The sequence below is a fragment of the Triticum aestivum genome, chromosome 4D (assembly GCF_018294505.1).
Source record: "Triticum aestivum cultivar Chinese Spring chromosome 4D, IWGSC CS RefSeq v2.1, whole genome shotgun sequence".
NCBI lineage: Eukaryota > Viridiplantae > Streptophyta > Magnoliopsida > Poales > Poaceae > Triticum > Triticum aestivum.
The window spans coordinates 283,374,548-283,395,395 of NC_057805.1; the positions used below are offsets into that span (position 1 = coordinate 283,374,548).

Consider the following 20,848-nt stretch of genomic DNA (forward strand, 5'->3'; position numbering starts at 1 on the left):
AGAACTACAAAAAAGATAAAATCATGATTTTGAAAACGATGAACAATATATATACTGTTTAGTATGGAAAATGCATGAATTTGTCTTTTTGTGTTTTTCTGAACATAATGTATGTCATCGTCAAACTTTATACACATGTAAAGCACATCCAAGATGTATGATTTTTTCCAGAATGTTTTGAAACTTCAAAATAGGATTTTTGATTATTTATTTTTCTAAAAAGCTACATGGAGCTCGTCCATCCAAATGCCATACTCCTCCTTCGTTAGCTAGCTTTCGTATACCACCAGCTCACTTTTTTTTGGTGATGATTTGGCTCACATTGCAAACAAAGGTAGAAAAGGCAGCCCGTCGCGTCGAGTTTCCTCTTTCTTATTTATTTATTCCTCATGTGTGTTTTCCCGTTTACAGCCACCAATTTATTCCTCTGTGAGGTCCCGTTTGATTTTAAGAGTCCCACCACACACAAAATATAGCCTCTTCCTTCCTTATTAATTTAGTCCATATATTAGCCTCTCCCTTTCTTTTCTTATTTTTGTCGCCGTCTCTTTGATTTCCTTATTAGTAAGCCCACAAGTTTGCCTCCCTATTTTTCTTCCTTATTCCTTCCATGTCTCGTTTAATTTCCTTCCTTTTTAGTATAGCCCACAAATTAGCCTCTCTCTTTTCCTTTCTTATTTCTGCCAACGCCCCGTTTGATTCATCAGACGGTTTCGCGATACCTGGGGAATTTAAAGACGTATATAAATTGGTTAGATATGGTCTAAAATAGCGAGGTGGGACTAAGTTGACATCTGTATCAACGTTAATAAGAGCACACAACAGGATCTAGGTGGTTGGCTGTGTTATGATATTATCAACAGGAGGTCTTGAGATTGATTGCATTGACCAGCAATTATTTTTGCCTTATACTGCCGGGGCGCAAGAAACCTTAGCTGGGCCACGATTTGTGGGCCAATAATTCGCCTTGGGTTATTACAGGCATTTAACGTAATGAAAACACAAATTGATGGTAGTTTAGATGGTACACGCGTGCAACATTTATCCAAAGGCCTCAAGTTCGATCCCCAGCATGAAATTCTTTATTTTTTTGACGTCGTGGCCTAGGGGAGAAGCTTACCGTCAATAGCGCTCAAAGAATACAACGCTCAGTTTGACTCTTTTTTTACCGGATAAAGATATAGATGACTCTCAAAGATTAGGTAAAGAAACGCACCGTTGAAGAAATAGATAGTACCACATCGGTTATTAAGAAAAATATCGAAATCAAGAAAAAACGGACATGAAAAAGCGTATTATGACATAGGAAGAAAGCGTATTGTGACGGTGAACCCACGGAGTCAATCCGTGCTTTATTATTATTAATTATATTAGTATAAAAATGCCCGTGCGTTGCACCGGGCGAAAAAAATTCAGAAAACCTGCTCTGCGTGTCATCAAGCACCATTTCTTATATCCAATCTTGATAAACATTGGTAATAAGGTTACACTTATTATCGCTTTTCGAAGCATCAATTGTGGATGTGAAGGAGCCACCCTATCTGATGGAAGAGTAGTAGTGCATGGAATAGTCTGTCAATCGGTTATATTTTTTATTTTTGGAAAAACAAATATATTATTATTTAAAAAATGAACATTTTTTAATATTTCTAATTGCAATGGGAATATTTTTGAACTCATGTAAAAATGGAACATTGTATTGGAATTTTGAGCTTTTTTTAAAGCATGAACATCTTTAAAACTGTGAATACTTTTTGAAAGCAAGAACAATTTGAAACGCTCTTTATTTTAAAAAAGCACATGTTTGATGTCTGTGGTTTTAAAAAACGATTGTTGGTGTTCAGACCATGGAGTATAGAGTTGAAAAAGTCATAGTGATGTCCTTCGATGGTGCCTACTTTAGATTGGCGCTATCATTGGATGGAAGAGGAGTGGTGTATGTGTTTTTAGTGGGATCCCAAATAGGCCCGGGCATTGCAATGGAAGAAAATATATCATCACAAAAGGTAAGATGTACCGATGTGGTAGAGATAAAGAAATTATAGAATTCTAGAGCACAAAAGTTCACCCACCAGCTTGTCTCCGTGGGCTTTATCCAGGGACCCTCATAATTTTGAAAGTTTTTTCTGGTTTAATATGGGCTCACACAAAAAATTAAGTTCACACTCATGTTGCGTATATACCCAATTCCTTTCAGTAGAAGTGTTCAAACAACAAGGCTTGCCATATTTTATGTACCGCCAAGGCTCCAGCTAAAAGAAAAAGACATATCAATATCGCAATAATAAAGCATAATTTGCGCAAGTGTATGTAAATCAAACATCAGATCAGCAAACACAATGCAATTATTTTTTAGAAGCATGCGCAATACGTATTGTATGAAAAACGTATTATATTCTCGGTGAACTGTTCTTCTTTTGTTCCATCATAATTTATCTTCACTGTATCTGCTCTATTTATCCTTTTTTGTTCAGAGCATTGCAGCATCCCCAAATCTCCGCGCCAATGCAATATCACATGTAAATTTCCTTTTTTATAATTTAATAGGCCAATACGCAATGCAATATCTCGTCACATGTAAATTGTCTTTCTTTATAATTTAATACCCATGGCAGCCTTCAATTCCTTCCTTTAATAGACAAGGATCAACTCTTTCCTTTAATAGACCGCCATCAATTATTTCCTTCAATAGACACAGCCCTCAATTCCTTCCTTTTATACCCACAATCCGGAAATTCATCTTTACTTTATTTTGTTCATATTCAGCCCTCAATTCCTTCCTTTAATAGACAACCATCAATTATTTCCTTCAATAGGCAGCCCTCAATTCATCTCGCGGTCTCTTTTCTTATGCGTCTTGCTGATTACATGACACTTGCTAACATGTATAAACTGTTAGGATTCGGTCTAAAGGAACAATGTGGGATTATTTAACATCAAATATGGACGTCTAGTTGGTTGCTCGAGCCTTTCGTCACGAAAGAAAGTCACGAGTTCGATACTGCCGGGCCTTTTGCGAGGGTGTTGATTAGGCCCAGCCGTGGCCCAATACGAAAATTTCCCTTCAAATGTTTCCACTCAGATCTACTCGTCGCATGTTCATTCAAATTTGAACCTTGGTTTTTTCAGAGTCGGGCCATAGTTCGCATGGCTAGCCAAGCCCGCTCACACGTAGGATACCCAGGTTCGAGTTCAGCGCCGAGCAATTATTTTTTCATCTCGTTTTACGGAACCTTTTTCTCTACTAACAAATTATAGATGGCGTAAAATCACAGGAAGAAGCGTATTGTGACGGTGAACCCGACAAAGTCAATCTGTGCTTTATTATTAGGGATAGAGATAGATAGCACAAATGCCCATGCGTTGCAACGAAAGTCAAGAAAAAATATAACGCTGTTTATGAAACGGCGGGTAAGAAAATAGGTGGAAGACGAAGCTTTGGAGGCTCGCTGCTCTAAACTTGTAAGGATGATGCTAACTAAGTGACAACATTTTTACTTGGGGACGGCATTCCGATGACCTCATCAAGGTGATGCAAGAGTTGGCAACATCTGGTTCGCGTCCACATATGTCATAGATCTTGGTCTGTGGCCAACAAAATAATCAGATAAGGGGCAATGTCTAAATTATTAACGGTATCTAAATTAGTATATTGTTTGAATAATTGGAAATTTCTCCCTCACCGAGCTAAGACTCCAATCCACGCTTTTGCATTAATCTGCTACAAAAATTCATAGCATTATTTTTTTAATTTATTAGCATGTGGAACGTGCAAAGCCAACATGCGATTCAATATATATCGAAGGGATCGAACACAAGATCTCGTGGAAGAGACCACGCGCCGCAACCAGTTGAGCTAACGAAGGTTGTTGAACAAATAGCAGCGTAAAGATTTAAATATCAACATCCAGCATCGATCCGACATATTTCTAGAATTTCAAACGCAATGAAACAAAACTGAGTATTTTATGAAACACAAACAATTTTAGCTTTGTAAACATTTTCTTAAATGAAAATTTTCAAACAAGGAAACATTTTCAGAATTTCTCAATTTCTTTGGAAAACAAGAACATTTTCTGAAATTCCCGAACATGTTTTAATTTGAGGAAAAATTTGAAACATGATTTTTTTTGAATTTGTGAACAAATTTGAAAACAGGAACAGTTTTTTAAAATTCACAAACGTTTTTGAATTTGAGAAAAAAAAATTGAAACATGAAACTTTTCTGAATTTTTGAACAAATTTTAAAAACGGGAACATTTTTTGAATTTTGAGAACAATTTTCGAAGATGGATTTTTTAAATCCTGAACAGTTTCTAATTCGTGAACAAAATTTTATAACACAGACATTTTTGAGTTTATGAACAAATTTTGAAACCTGAATATTGTTTTAATTTTGAACAAATTTTGAAAACTGAGACATGTTTTATAAACCGAACATTTATTAGTTTGTGAAGAAAATTTTAAAAGGCGAACACTTTTTGAAATTCGGAACATTATTTGAAAATAAGCAAGAAAATTTGAAATAGTAAAATTTTATGAATTTCTTGAAGAAATAACTAAAAACAGGAACATTCTCAAATTTGTGAAACATTAGTTGAAAAGGGAAAAAAAGAAAGAAGAAAGAAAAGGCGAACACTTTTTGAAATTAAACATTATTTGAAAATAAGCAAAAAATTGAAATTGTAAAATTTATGAAAGTTTTGAACAAATAACTAAAAATAGGACATTCTCAAATTTCTGAAACATTAGTTGAAAAAGGAAAAAATCAAGATAAAAGAAAAGATAAAAGATAAAAAAACAAAAAATAAAAAGGAAAATAAAAAATAAACACGAAAAAGAAATATAAAAAGGAAAACCGGTTCAAGAACCTTCTAGAAGGTTCCCAAAACCGGAAAAAACACCGGCTTGGAAGATCATAGAAGGTTTCCGAAACCTGGTATGGCTGAACGCTAAACAAGCCGGCCTACCCGGAGCGCTCATCGATGGCTTGTGTGAGTAGCACCCCAGCACCGCAGAGAGCCAACTGGGCTTCTGAAGGCCCATGAAGCTAGTGTAACGCCAAGCGCAGGAATTTTTACGTACGCTGAACGATTTTTACGTAATTACTAGTACCACCTTGTTTATATTACGATTTTGTCCATACAAATTGTAAAAGCGTATTATAACATGAGAAGAAAGCGTATTGTGACGGTGAACCCGACAAAGTCGATCCGTGCTAATAACGTCTCAAGACCTTCACTCCTCAGCGACGCGAGCTTCTATCTGGCAGTGCCCAGGAGAGGGATGCTTCAGTGACAAGCGACAACTGGATCGCCAGTGAAGACGTGGTCGCATATCACGCACTACACACATCTTGTACATGTCCTCCACAGGATGATGGCGTAACACCCGCCCATCTGCTGCTCCTGTCGTAGCCAGTCCATACATCTTCCTCCTGCCAGCTCGACTACCAAGTAGAGGGAAGGTGTGGCAAAAATTATTGTCATCTTAATGATCCACCAAGCACATCTTCTATAAATGCAGCAAAAAGTTAGAGTAGCATCATGGGAAAATTTACTCCCCTTTCATGAACCTATATGGATATAAGCCGATAAAAAAGGAAAAATATGTGTCATAATTCATAAGCACATAAAAGATTTGCAAGTATATTAGGATGAGTGACAGATGCATTTATACAGATATTGCATTTGTATTTTGGACCATATATAGTATATGGGACATGAGTTGGCAATCAGTCCATCCTTTTAGCACTAAGGGTATATTTTTCCTATAGTATGCATTTTATTTGTCCCATCTGCGTTCCTAAAATTAAAGATACTTCCTCCTATCCATATTATTGGTCTTAAATTTGTCTAGATATGGATATATCTAAAACCAACTGATTTTAGATATCATAATATTTGTGTTAGATCTCTACTCCTAATGGAGCAGTTGGTAGTCTCCGTTCCGGGTTTATTTTCGTCCCACCATTTTCGTCCGGTTTTTTTTCGTCCTCACTCCCACCTCTGACTTATCCACCAGAAACCGAAAAACCCTCCTCCTGAGGCCCCAACCCGCACCCATCCACGTACCAAAAAATAGACCTACGAAGGTTAACCAACGAAAAAAGACCTACCAAGGTTAACCAGCGACAAAAAAACCTAAACCTATCGCCCGCTCCCTCGCGCCCCTGTTGCTCCCTCCCCGATCCCGATCTGGATCGAGGGGACGAGGAGCTCCTGCCTCCCCGACGGCCGGCCTCCTCCTCGCCCCGCCGCTGCGTCCGGCGCCGCCACGGCCTCTGGAGCCAGGGAAGCCATGGCCTGAGCTCGGCCTCGAGGTCCCCGCCGCCGCCTCCTGCAGCTTCTACCCCGCCGCCTCACCGGATCCTTCGCCCTCGCAGCTGCCGCCGATCCCCTTCCTCAAACGCCGCCGCCCCGTCGGCGCCGCCCCGCCACCTCCCGTCGCGGGCAGGCGGGAGGAGCCCTGCCCGGCCTCCTCCTCCCCCTCACCTTCTCTCCCTCTCCCAAGGGAGGGAAGGGAATGGGAGGGATCCGGCGGCAAGGGGAGGCAGCGCCCAGATCCGCAGCCGCACCGGCGGGCCGCCGTCCCTCGAGATCGTCCATGGAGGTCCGACCCGGCTGCAGCCATGGACTGAGACGCCCGAATCCCTAGCTACCCGTGGAGGTCCGACGCCTCAACCTCCAAGGAAAGGACGCGCGCCGGCTGCAGGCCATCTCCGGCGACCTCCGACCATGGTGCGCGCGCCTCCTTCCCTTGTCTTGTCGGTTTCTTCATGCCCCTCCTTGTGATTCCTTTCCTTTGTTTTCTGTGCAGGTTGCTCGGATCTGGACCAGCTGCTGCTCCTACTGCTTCAGGTGGACGAGGACGAGCCCTCCATCATCGCTGCTGCGGCTGCCTACTCCCTCCTCCTACCTCCTGGCCTGGTGTGGTGAGCTCCACCCCCTTCCCTGCACATCTCATCTTTTGATTGCAAATGGTCTGGACACAACTTGGTGGTGTTTGCTAATGTGCACGTATCCGTCCAGTTTGAACGTGTGTGCAATCAAATTGTTGTATATTGTGTTGTTTGATTCTTGCTTGCTTGCTTGAGCAGAGGAAAATCGTGTATAGATAGACACAATCATTGTTCTTTATTTTTAACAGCCCAAAGTCATTCTTCTGCACCACATAATTCTAATTGCTCGCTTGTATGGATTTCAAGTAATCTCTCTAGCATCCTTATTCTAACAAGTGGTTTGGTGCATGTTATTTATTAATGAACTTGATCAAAACTTATTTATTTTAAGTACATTTGTACTTCCAGTTTATTCATCCAATTAGATTTGCAAACAACTTGCTTTTCTAGCATGGTCATCCCGGCTTCAGAAAGTACATCAACTTATGCAACATCTGTACCTACTACAGATCTTACGAGTATTGATCAGCTTCTGGAAACAGTATGTCATTGTCAGAATCAATATTTAGCATGTGAAGTCCTTTTTGTTCTTTGTTCTATAGAGCATAATCAATATTTTGTGTGTGCGCTAGAGTGGTGGAGTTAATGAGCCGGGATGAAGTTCGAGAAGTTGCATTACACCGTGTAAATATTAATGAGCTGTGGAAGACAAGTGCACCGGTAAGTGTTTGAAATTCTAAGTGTGTTGGTGGAGGTGGAAGGGGGGATTGTGAGTTGGATATGTCATTAACAGAGGTGGTGAACTTGGATTGGTCATGCAGATATAGCTGTTAGAGAAATAAGAAGATGATGAAGGGTGATTTATGGGTAAATAATATAGCGAATAGATTTGCACGGGAAGTCAAGTATATGCCCAGACTCGAGCAGGTTCATTGTTATTGTTGTTCTTGCGTGTCAAAGCTCTTGGCTAGACTTGCATGTATACATATGAGTCGATGCTTAATTTTTGTCACGTTTCTTACTTACCACTGTTACTTCTAGCAGACCTAACCTGATATAGTAGTTAATTTTGGCACTAGACACACCAACTTTGACATTGATAATTTCCTCATATTTTTAGTAGGACAATAAACTTGTCTAGCATTTCATAGTCGCAGGCTTTGAAAACAAATGTATCTGCCCCCTAAATGATTAAACGTGTGGTTTCTGAATTATGCATGCTGAGATGCATTGGTAATCATTATTCAATGGTATTCCTTTTCACTAAAATAAGAACCATGTAATGCTTATGATTTAATCTGGTTATCTAGACAACTAAATGGGTTAATATTATGCTTAGTATCTTTTGGCATATGTAATGCAGGGAAGTAAACCAGTGTCTTTTGATAGGGATTTCTGGAGGTAACATGCCTCTGATTGTATGCACTGAATTTCAGATGCTATCTTGCGTACGACTGAGCAGTCTCAGATATACTTCAACCCAGACATCAACGCAGCAAATAACTTGATTATAAGGTACAATCATGATTGCCAATGCCTAGCTATTTTTTGATCTTGACTAACACAAAGGGTATAATGTGTAGTTTCAGGGAGCCGCGTAGTTTCATGGAGCCCCGTCGCTTTCTCATAGAATTTGTTCAGATATAAATTTGCCTATTACCAACAATACATGATATTATAATTATAATATTGCAGGAACAAATGTCATGTGAAGCAAATAATTTCCTTAGAAAAAAGTAAGATCCGTTTGCACTATTAATTAGTTTCCTGAGTTATTTTGCTTGACAAGAGAAATGGACTTGTTTCTTCTATAGCCTAATTGAACAGTAAGAGTCTGTCCTACTTTCATTGCTAAGAAAACAAATAAACCTACATACGGACATGCATCTCAATCTCTTGTTTCGAAGTTAAACTGTTTGTAGATACTTTTTGATGTACCTTTCGAACACATAAACTTAATGTTGTGCTTGTAGTGTTGGTTCTGGGTTTAGAATCAATTTAATATGTGGATTGATGTCCCACCAACCAAAAACCAGAATTTCTTCTTTGATATTCTGCTGGTTTAGAAAATGTACATTCTGGTTGGGGATTTCCATCGAGAGTGAATGTATAATCCAGCCAACCAACCCAAGATGTGTTTACCAGCACCATCACAATGATCTTTCTCAGCCTTCTCGGCCCAATCAGTCTTATAATATTCATCTCATGGTAGGCATGCTCTGCAAAAATGCAGCAACGGCATTTTTTTGTCATGTATGTTAAACTTGTGCTATGAACTGTTAGCATATTGGCTCTCCTTTGCTTCGACTTTACTTAGGATATTCACTCCAAGGATAGGAAAATCACATACAATTTTCCGCATTTACCCCGCTGAATTAATTGCCTAACTGTTTAATGATTTTTTAGGAGGGCCAAGAAAAAGACGCAAAAGCATAGCTTGCTCCTTGATTCCAGTTTCTGCAGCCACCATTGATAAGCATGGGACTGAGACAATGAGTATCAAAAGGAAGTCAAGGAAGCTTCGTCCTCTGGGTTGCTTGCGATGTAGTTCTCCAGCAGCTTCAGCGCCAAGGTAAAACTTCATCAATTTCGCAAACTGGGATAACACCCATTATTTTCACTTATTTTGAATTGATAGATCCTATAATGGCATCGATAATTGTGATGATGCCATACACAGAAATATACTGCATTTCTGGACATCTAGAAATCTTGTTGCTGGTAGATACCATTGCTGTCTGAAATTAAAATTTCCTAGAACATGTGACCATGAGGCTCCAAGATAAAAATAAAATGAAAGTGAATGTTATTATATTATTCAAGGTGGATGATATTAGAAATTTTATTAGTTGTCGAAGGTGAAGCCGCATGGGTGATGTAGCCGGTTGGCCGTAGTGCGGAGTTATAATATATGTTGTATATTACTTTTCTTCTTCTAGGATTACTGGTCTATTTCGACAAATGGAATTAGTTATTATAAATCTATTTTGATCAATGAAATGAATATATGTTTGTGATCTTGTTCCCATGCACGACTTGTAGTTGTAAACTTATGCATTTGGGGCTATTAAAGGGAGGCAATTGGCGTGCATGTCAAGAGGAGTTATTCTGTGGCAACCCACAGGTATTTAGCTAGATCATCTTACTACGATACTAATATAGATTATTGTTGTCTTCACCCAGTTCTTGTTTTGGTGCCTTAAAAAATCATCTTAATCGGTACTGATATCACTTATGCAAGAGTCATGTTTGATCATTAAAAGAATTGGCCACGGATCCCCACGGCCGCCGCCGCTGCTGCAGATCCCCACGGACGACGCAGACGCCGCCGAATAGAGCAGGCGTGGTCGCGTTGCACTGATTGGAGGAGACCGTGCCGGCCGTGCCCTGTTTGGAGGATGAACACAGGTATTAATCTGTTCGAGTATGCATGGGCCTCGAAGAACCAAGCAAAGCATCCCATTCATTTCAGTCATTGCATGTGTTTGCTCTGCAGGTTCACCGTCATGGCTATGAGAGGACGCATTTGTGGAATCCCCTGCATGCAACGGACGGATCGATTGTTTGAACGGGCGCAAGGAAAGAGATCTGGGCCTGCTTGAGGGGGTGAGCTGACATGGGAGACCCGAGCTGCTGTTCATGTAATATTTCCTCCTTTCCCTCCCTCCCTCCCTTTCTAGCATGCCATGGCCTCTGAGTTTTCAACATTTGTTCAGTTGTTCGGGCAGAGGAGACACTTTTTTTAAGCATCAAGTAAATTGAAATGTGCAAATGCCCGTTAGTTCTGTGTGTGAGTAAGAAATCGTTTTCTTCTCCGTAGCTGAGAAACCAGTAAAGAAATTATGTGTCAGGAGCAAGAATCTTTTTCGATGAAAGCCGCTACCTTTCATATATAAATTGTCTTCCTTTTCAAGAAAGAAATCCGTAGCCTTGAATCAATAGATATACATATGTTTTATGCTGATGTTATCTATAATAAGAGTACTTGAAATTGATAGAGTTGCCATTAGATTTTCCGAGAAGAGGCAGACATTATATCACCTGTCCGTTTTATCTTTCTCTGTTTATTATGTTGCTTCTCTTTTTTTGTCTTATTCTCATTCCAATCATTGCATTAGGATTCATTGCCAATTTATTCGGTCCTTATTTAATTTGGATGGTGCTGAACTATTTTTGTGGTACCTGGTACCTTTCATGATCAAGAAGAGCTCGCATGTGACCAAATAGACATGGTGTATTGTTTAAGCATGCATACTTAGCCTCTTTGGACTATCAATAGAAGCTTGTGTCCCCTTTGGACTAGGGAAGGTATGTTAAATTGTACCAACCATGTCATTAGACCATAACAGAAGAAAAAATGTATCAAATTATATGTTTTTATTTACTGCGATCGGCACGAAGGGCAGGTGACATTCATACTAAATTTTTGGCTATAATCTATTCAACCTGGATGTAAATCATTGCATGGTAATGTTTCTATGTGCATATTCTGGATTGCTCTATGCAAATGCATATGACAGGGAAGGACCATGCCGTGAGCTTACTGATAAACCTGAGCAGCTAGCTAGGCTCTGTAGTAACATCTTAATTGTCTGCTTAGATTGCTTATCTGTTCAGTCATTCCTTCTTTTTGCCTGCTTAGTATAAATTGTATGTTCTATTATGCAGCTCCTGCTGCTGCTATATTGACCTCTACTTGAAGTCAGGAGCCAAATTGAAGATCAAATTCAGGTTAGTAAAAAAGGGCAGTCTTTTTGTTATTGGTGTACCATTTTGTATATTGTCAACTGTACGCTCCTTGCGATACTAAAAACTATATGTAATGTAGGGATTTGTTTCACCATCATCAGAAAAACTCCTAGACATGCCTCCTAAAAGACATGTCTTTTATGATAGTTCTGGATCTGAATGAGACCCTTTTATACTCAGATTGGAAGGTGATCTTGTGTTTTCTGCGAAGTTTAGAATCTCGTTGTTTGCTATGCCTGCCGGCTGCCGCTCATGTACTGCACATGCAGTGTGAGTAAATCTCTTAATATATCACACATTTGCACTTCAAATTTACTAAAACAACCTGTATAACTGAAACTCAAAAGTGCTCGTGCTTAAAATATGTACATCCAATGGGGATAGATGCTTGATTTTGTGTCCATATGAGCCTTCCTATTCGTTTTATAGCATGTAGGCTTTATTTATTGGCCCAGCTCCCCAGGTGCTAAATATTGGTTGATCAAGAATTTATAATAAAAAATTCCATATATCTCTACTATTAAAGGGGAGTACATTGTCGTTTCGTGTCGTTAGCCTCCCTCACCCCATCGATCGACAGGGCATCGCATGCCCAACACGGCGTCTCCCATAAATCAGGGAAGTCAGGAGCCACTGCGCGCATCCGTGCCAGATCCGGCAGGCGGCGCGTGCATTCATGCTCGATCCGGGCGCCACGGTTGAGGCTTGGTGGACGAGCATGTGGCAGTTGCTTGGTTGTGGAGGAGGGGAAGGGAGTACGGGATGGCCCCGTTCTTTTTTTTGCCCGTTCTGGATGGTAGGGGGATGGATCACGGGCGGATGGAGGTCTAGGGAGCACGGGGCGGCAACTTCACCCTTGCCACGGTCAGGGAAGAGGAAGGGAGCCTGAGCTCTCTATGCGGCTTCATAAGTGTGGCTGGAGCACGGGCGTTGCGACGAGGGTGCGGGTGGAGCACGGCCATCCGTTGATAGGAGGGAGCTGGGGGAGGGGTGACGCAAGCCACTTGTGGGAGATGGATGTAGAAGAGGAGGAGCAGCGCTGGATGGCAGTGGCGGAGCGTGGCAAGCAATCAAGGGGGGGGGGGGCAAATTTTCAACTCAAAGCAAATTTTTAATTCAAAATAGCCTAGAAGTAAAATTACACTGTAATCGAACATATCTTGCTCCTTCCATCCTTTGGCAGCTTGGCTCATCAACGGTCGTCAGCTCATCGTCTTGGCGATTGCGCGCATAGCACGAGATGGTCCGTGTAGGCGCAGCAGCAAGCAGGGGGCGAATCGACCTAATGCCAACATATGCAGCAGGCAGCCACCAGCCGGGTGAATCCATCTAATGTAGCAGTAAGCAAGCATTATGTGCACATGCAGCAGGAAGCTGCTCGTACAACATTCAATCAAGTTGCATGGAGTAGCTAGCTAGCTTCACACATGAATATGCATGTGTGTATCCTTCGAGGGTATTCATCTAATAATAATGGGGTTGGGAGGAGTATTATTCACTAATGGGTTGGATCAAACACTTAGTATGCATAGTAGTAATTTTTTGCTTGCAGTTTTGGAAGGCAGGGTCATGATCTGTTTGGCCTCTATGAGGCTCCGCCAGTGCTGGATGGTGAGGAGTGGTGATGTGTAGAGAAGAGAAGGGGCACCTTGCTTGAGATATCTCGATGGGGATTGGGTGCTGTTGCTACTGCTTTTTTTTCTGAACGAGATGTGGCGGCACCGATATGGTCTGAGCAGGGGAGCACAGCAAAAATGCTAATTGCTCCCTGACTCTCTTTCATTTGATTGCAGAATATTGTGCTTACTCCCATCTCTCGCGCTCTTGCAGGCTTTCAAAAGTGAGGCTGGGGCGCGGAGGTGATGCCAAATTGGCGTGTGAATGTAAGGATTGAAATGAGATAGTTATCTTCTTTCAGTTGTTTGCTTCTGCTTATTGATAGAGATAATTATTCCCTATTTAGTAGATTCTCTCACATGTTAATATTGGGAATTATCTATGGTTCATTTGGTGTTCATATCTCCATCCTAGCGACCGCTTTGTCCATGGCATTTTTATCGCATCCACCCAGATTAGTATGAAACGAGAATGCACATCTATGTTGTATTTGCTGCCGTATGTTGTTTGCATCAAAAACGTTCTTTGCATGATGAACACGGCAGCAATTCATTCTTCGAAGAAGTGAAGCGATGTAAAAAATGTGCATCGGCGGCCGCCGAGTGATCACCCGTCATTTTTCGTAGTCCTCTTAGTCATGTACTAGCACAGATGTTGTGCACGAAAGTAGGAGCAATCAAGTTGTTTTTTCTCTGACATGGAGGCAAGCTGGCCTTGTTGTGCTATGCTCATCTCAAATTTTATGCTACGTCTACTTATTTTAGCTAAACGTAGGTTTTGGCAGCAAGAAACACTTGCAAATGTATGTCTTCTTGATATAAGTATCTGTTCTAGAAGATAAATATAGATAGCCGTCACAATAACCGGGGATATAAATATTTGCACTAGAAGATAGATATTTATAGTGGTCACAATAACTGAATCTGTTGTGTACTACAATATTTTTATTCAGAAGAAGACATGATTATATGTTTTTATGTAGTTTTAGTATCTGAGTCGAACTTTCTTAATTTGTAAAAAGATAGTTGTAATTGATTGAAGAAGCGTGTTACCTGAGAACCGAGGATCTGAGATGTGTGGTAGCTGAGACATGCATTGTTCTCGGTTATTTTAGCACCATGAGTAGCATTTTTTTTCTTCAAAAAACCCGTGGCAACGCACGGGCGTTCTACTAGTTTCTCTAGATGCAGATGGATGTATCTAAAACCCTTTGATATCTGTATCTAAAACCGTCATATGTATCTAAACAAATCTAAGACAAATAATATTGATACGAGAGTATACTAATTTGAGACATTTTTATTTAACTACTGTATAGTGTAAAATAATAAAGTACACATATTTGATTTTCATTGGTGAACTATCCTGTTTTTAGCTCAAGCACGTGGACCCATCCTGACCTTCCAGGGAGACAACTTTATCTCTTCACATACTCTTAGACGGCAGCTGACCAGCTACTAAAATAATTCATATTTATCCACTGCCAACCTAATCTCTTCCAGGCAGAGAGCGCTCTACTATCTGCTCCTTGTTCGTCAAAGCTGAGACAGAGGAAGCGTAGGATAGGGGAGAGTGCTGTCTACATGGCTCGTACGCTATCTGGCCGCTAGGCGCCGTCGAGTGCGGCGAGCTGGAGGAGCTGGGTCCAATGCCGTGTTCATGCGGTCGGTCGAAGGTCGAGCAGAGGTTGCTCCTGGCTCGTTTGAATGTCATCGGCTTCTTCGAGACCGTGGTTCTTGCCTCGATGTTCGGGGAGCGGGCCCGGCTTCGGATGCGTCGGCGGTCAGTTCACCGCCGCTTTTACCCCATCCGTGGGAAGCCAGGTTGTTCCTGCTCCCCGGCGGCGCCGATTCAGCCAGCACATCCCACGAACTCGTTTAATTGGAGTCAACAAACCACGCATGCCAATGTCTCCACGAGACTTCTTTCTTTCTTCTTTTTTCATAGCCGCACACTGTCGAGACGCACATCTCACCCTCGTTTGTTTTTAAATTTTAGGCTGCTTGTTTCTAGTATAACTCGGCCGTATATAAGTTGATTGTTTTCATTGAAAGGGACGATGTGGGACTATTTAATTACGTGGTATGGTCACTTTTTTCTTCCGAATCAATGAAAAGAAGGAAAGGGGCGCAGCTGGCCCAGCTTGGCCCATGCACTTAAATCATAAACTGCAACCCACGCACGAAGACATGTGACGGGTCAGATGTAGCGGGCGGACGGACTAAGAATTAGTACCACCTCGTTTATATTACGATTTTGTCTATACAAATCGTAAAAACCTGTTATGACATGAGAAAAAGCGTATTGTATTGTGACGGTGAACCCACGGAGTCAATCAATGCTTTATTATTAGGGAGAATTAGGGAGAGATATATAGACCCACTAGTCCATTTCTAGACTAACTTCTAGGGACTTGTTCCATCCTCCGCCGCCGCCAGCCCTCTGTCTCCTCATACTTGGGATCCCCTCCCGATCCAAACCACCAACCGAAGCCGCCACCTTCCTCCTTGTTTTCCAGATCGGGCAACCACAACCTACCAATCCACCCCGATCCACCACCTCCCTCGATTTCCTCAACTGGCCAACCATCTCTCCTCCCTCGATCCAAAATGCCCCCAACCAGCGCCTCCCCTGGATCCCCTCGTTCAGCTGAGCCGCCCATCGACCAACGCTCCCAAGCCCAAGCTACCGAGCATGTCGCCTCCGCTGGTCACCCAAGCAGCAGCGCAGCACCGGAGCAGCCCCGAGCTCCTCCTCTTGCGCCTCTACGCTCGATCCCCTTCACCTCGTGCCACTTCGCCGCCGGCAAGCTTCCTCGGAGATGAGCGCCGATGCCCGCTTCTTCTTCATCTTCCCGTGCTCCTCCCGTTTCCATCTCTCATCTCCCTGCCTTTCTCTCTGTCTATGAGCAGGGGACCCGCCATCGACAGCCGCAGCAGCGACCTCCATGGACCCCCGGCCGCCGACCCGGAGCTCCTCGCCGCCAAGCTCTGACCCGCTCGGAGCCGTTCCCCAGGTCGCCGGACCTCCCATGCAAGCTACTACGCTGCCGCTTCCCTGCAAGTGCAGCCGCGCGCCTCCTCTGCACCAAGGCCGCGGCCTCGCCTCGCGTCTCCCCGCTGCGGTCCGACCTTGCCGGCGAGCATCCCGCCAGGCCAGTCTGCTCCGTCCGGCCGCCTCCTACCGTCCTCATTTCCCCAAGGTCCAGGCCGTCGTTCCCCTGCTCCTCCCTTCTCCTTTCTGTTTTTTCCTCCTGCCTCTACTCACTCCCGATCTCTCTCTCTGGTTCTCTGTAAACATCAGCTGTCGCCGCTGGCCTGCTACCTCCACCGCCCGGATCCGTGCCTCCGCCGCCGCTTGCAGCTCCAACCTCCGCCGGATCTCGCCGTCCCCGTGCCCTTCGACGGGATCCAAGTCCAGGCGCTCGTCCCCGTCTTCCCGGCCTCCTCCGCGTCGCTTGCAGTATCGAGCAGCAGTTCGGAACGAGCGAGCGCCCCTCGTTGACTTGGTCCAGCCCCAGCGTGGCCGGCCTCCAAGTCGCCCGCGCCAAGCCCAGCCGCTTCTCCGCTTCCGGCCTAGTGGCCCGATGTGAGAAGCCACCCCAAACCGGTGCACCGTTGGGCCAGCCTCTGTTTCGGCCCGCATGTGTTTTTTTCCTGTTCTGGACGTTTTGCTAATTATCCAGAGAACTGCAGTTTTCAGAAAACCCCTTCATGATCATGCATTTAATAACTCCACAACCGTGCATCGGATTAAAATGTTTTAAACATGTAAAATGCTTAGAATTTCATCTAGTTTCGTAATATGCCACTTTCATCCATGTTTAAAATGTTAAACTTGTTGTTTGCTTTATTTTGCATAAATGTCATGTTAAAATGGTTTATTTCATAACTAAATAACCATAGCTCCATTTTAAACAATCTTTATGTGTAAATGGGGTAGAAAAATGCATAGTTTAACTTGGTGGCATTACTTTGCATGTTTAACAACTCTAAAATATGGTTTAGGGAAGAACAGTACCAAATCTAAAATATGCACATGAGGATTTTCCGGAATTGTTGTTTGTTATTTCCGGCCTCATTTAAACTTGCCTACATAGTTAGTTTACTTATGTTTCACCTCTTGCCATGTTCAACAACATTTAATATTGTTGGGTAGCATAATTGGGAGAGAACTAAATAAATGCATGTGGTGTTCTGTCAATATGCAACTCGTTGCATATTGAGCTCCACTTAACTTGTAGTATTGTTTGTTGCACTTTGCCATGCCATGAATCATTAAACCGGGCATCATACTTGTTTGTGCATCATGCCATGTTTATGTGATGGTTGTTTACCATGTTGTTTGCTTCTTTCCGGTTGTGCTCCTTCTCGATAGTTCCTGTTTCGTTGCGATTGTGAGGACCCGTTCGACTACGCTTGGTTCGTCTACGTGGCTTCATCTTCTTCATGGACTCGTTCTTCTTCCTAGCGGGATCTCAGGCAAGATGAACGTCACCTTGGATATCACTACTATCTTTGCTATGCTAGTTGTCTCGATGTTATCGCTATGTCACGCTACCTACCACTTGTTTATCAAGCCTCCCAAATTGCCATGATAGCCTCTAACCTTTTCACCCTTCCTAGCAAACCGTTGTTTGGCTATGTTACCGCTTTGCTCAGCCCCTCTTATAGCGTTGCTAGTTGTAGGTGCAGTTGCAGGTTGTTCCATGTTGGGACATGGATTTCATGGATATTCTTGGGATATCACAATATCTCTTATTTAATTAATGCACATATATACTTGGTAAAGGGTGGAAGGCTCGGCCTTATGCCTGGTGCTTTGTTCCACTCTTGCCGCCCTAGTTTCCGTCATACCGGTGTTATGTTCCTTGATTTTGTGTCCCTAACACGGTGAGGGGTATGGGACCCTCTTGACAGTTCGCTTTGAATAAAACTCTTCCAGCAAGGCCCAACATTGGTTTTACCATTTGCCTAATAATGACTAAAACTTGCATAGGGACCCGCCGGCACCCGAGGTCTTTTAATCAACCCCCGGGCCAGTGCTCCACATGAGTGTTAGTCCAAACTAGAGCATCATGCGGGACCGCCCCTTGGCAACTTGGGGTGTACCCTGAGAACGAGATCGCGGAACTCCTATCAGGCTAGGTCGGTGCATTGGGAGGTCTTGCTGGATTAGTTTTACCATTGTCGAAATGTCTTGTGCACCGGGATTCCGAGTCTGATCGGAGGGTCCCGCGATGGAGGATTGTCTCCGCGGATCGTGAGCTTGTCATGGGCTAAGTTGGGACACCCCTGCAGGGTTTAAACTTTCGAAAGCCATGCCCGCGGTTATGTGGCAGATGGGAATTTGTTAATATCCGGTTGTAGAGGACTCGAAGTAAACTCTATTAAAATACACCAACCGCGTTGCGTAACCGTGATTGTCTCTTTTCGGGGAAGTTCGAGAGGAGAACACGGTTGGGTTATGTTTGAACGTAGGTAGTTCAGGATCACTTCTTGATCATTTCTAGTTTGCGACCGTTTGCGTTAATTCTCATCTTACTCTTGTATTCGTAAGTTAGCCACCATACATTGCTTAGTCGCTGCTGCAACCTCACCAATTTACCCCTTCCATACCCATTAAGCCTTGCTAGTCTTGATACCCATGGTAATGGGATTGCTGAGTCCTCGTGGCTCACAGATTACTACACCAACAGTTGCAGGTACAGGTAATGCGATGATCATGACGCAAGAGAGATGTTTATTGTTTTGGAGTTCTTGTTCCGTTTCTTCTTCGTTCACGGGATAGGTTCCTGGTCGGCAGCCTGGGCTAGCAGGGTGGATGTCGTTTGAGATTCTGTTTGTGTTTCATCCGTAGTCGGATGTTGTTCTATGTATGTTGTAATGATGTATTCTTGCGGCATTTGTATGCCTGGTATGTATCCCCATCTATTATGTAATGTTGATGTAATGATATCCACCTTGAAAAAGCGTGTCGATATGCGGTTCTATCCTTGGTGGGACCTTCGAGTCTCTTTAGGATAGTATCGCATATTGGGCGTGACAGTCAACATCTGCCGGTTTGCCCCTGCAGCTTACCCACCGATCTCCATACCCAGTCCGCCCTGAGTTTCTTAGATGACGCCTGCCAAATGCCCCCTTTCGCACAGATCCCCATCCCCACCCCACTCCAAAGCGTCGCAGCCTAAGCCCGGCTACGCTTCCCATGGAGCTCGAGGAGCGACTGGCCCAAAAGAGGTGTATTGCGGTCTCTACGCCCGCCGTCGCCGAGGAAGCTGACGACCATTACTGGCGGCAGGCACTCAAGCAGCGGGCTAGAGTATGCGGGCATGTCTCGGCCGCCGGCTACGACATCGAGGTCATAGACAGTGACGGCCTATGGCGGGCTATGTCACTCATACGTCTCCAACATATCAACTTTTCCAAACACTTTTGCCCTTGTTTTGGACTCTAACATGCATGATTTGAATGGAACTAACCCGGACTGACGTTGTTTTCAGCAGAACTCCCATGGTGTTATTTTTCTGCATAAATAAAATTTATCAGAATGACTTGAAAATCCATGGAGACATGTTTTTGAATTAATGAAAAATACTGGCGAAAGAATCAGCATCAGGGGGCCCACACCCTGTCCACGAGGGTGCAGGGCGCGCCCCCTGCCTCGTGAGCCCCCTGGGACTCCACCGACCTCAACCCCAACTCCATATATTCACTTTCGGGGAGGAAGAAAATCAAAGAGAAGGATTCATCACGTTTTACGATACGGAGCCCCGCCAAGCCCTAATCTTCCTCGGGAGGGTTGATCTGGAGTCCGTTCGGGGCTCCGGAGAGGGGAATCCGTCGCCATCGTCATCATCAACCATCCTCCATCACCAATTTCATGATGCTCACCGCCGTGCGTGAGTAATCCCATCGTAGGCTTGTTGGACGGTGATGGGTTGGATGAGATTTACCATGTAATCGAGTTAGTTTTGTTAGGGTTTGATCCCTAGTATCCATTATGTTCTCAGATTGATGTTGCTATGACTTTGCTATGCTTAATGCTTGTCGCTAGGGCCCGAGTGCCATGATTTCAGATCTGAACTAATGTTTTCATGAATATATGTGGGTTCTTGATCTTATCTTGCAAGTCAATAGTCACCTACTATGTGTTATGATCCGGCAACCCCGAAGTGACAATAATCGGGACCACTCCCGGTGATGACCGTAGTTTGAGGAGTTCATGTATTCACTTAGTGTTAATGCTTTGGTCCGGTACTCTATTAAAAGGAGGCCTTAATATCCCTTAGTTTCCAATAGGACCCCGTTGCCACGGGAGGGTAGGACAAAAGATGTCATGCAAGTTCTTTTCCATAAGCATGTATGACTATATTTGGAATACATGCCTACATTACATTGATGAACTGGAGCTAGTTCTGTGTCACCCTATGTTATAACTGTTGCATGAGGAATCGCATCCGACATAATTATCCATCATTGATCCATTGCCTACGAGCTTTTCACATATTGATCTTTGCTTAGTTACTTTTCCGTTGCCACTGTTACAATTGCTACAAAAACTACGACTGTTACTTTTGCC

At 43.3% G+C, this 20,848-nt stretch overlaps 1 protein-coding gene across 1 annotated transcript in view; it reads left to right on the forward strand.

Moving 5' to 3' along the window:
* Positions 1 to 14,307, forward strand: part of LOC123096903 (formin-like protein 5) — a 48,992-nt gene extending 34,685 nt beyond the window's left edge. The window contains exons 3-12 of the mRNA XM_044518699.1: positions 6,049 to 6,740; positions 6,820 to 6,934; positions 7,352 to 7,442; positions 7,534 to 7,621; positions 8,265 to 8,416; positions 8,597 to 8,637; positions 9,308 to 9,473; positions 9,944 to 10,309; positions 10,398 to 10,542; positions 11,570 to 14,307. Of these exons, the coding sequence (XP_044374634.1) occupies positions 6,049 to 6,740; positions 6,820 to 6,934; positions 7,352 to 7,442; positions 7,534 to 7,621; positions 8,265 to 8,306 (1,028 nt within the window). The 3' untranslated portion in view covers positions 8,307 to 8,416; positions 8,597 to 8,637; positions 9,308 to 9,473; ... (1 more) ...; positions 10,398 to 10,542; positions 11,570 to 14,307. The remainder of the gene's footprint in view (positions 1 to 6,048; positions 6,741 to 6,819; positions 6,935 to 7,351; positions 7,443 to 7,533; positions 7,622 to 8,264; positions 8,417 to 8,596; positions 8,638 to 9,307; positions 9,474 to 9,943; positions 10,310 to 10,397; positions 10,543 to 11,569) is intronic.
* Positions 14,308 to 20,848: the final 6,541 nt, after the last annotated feature.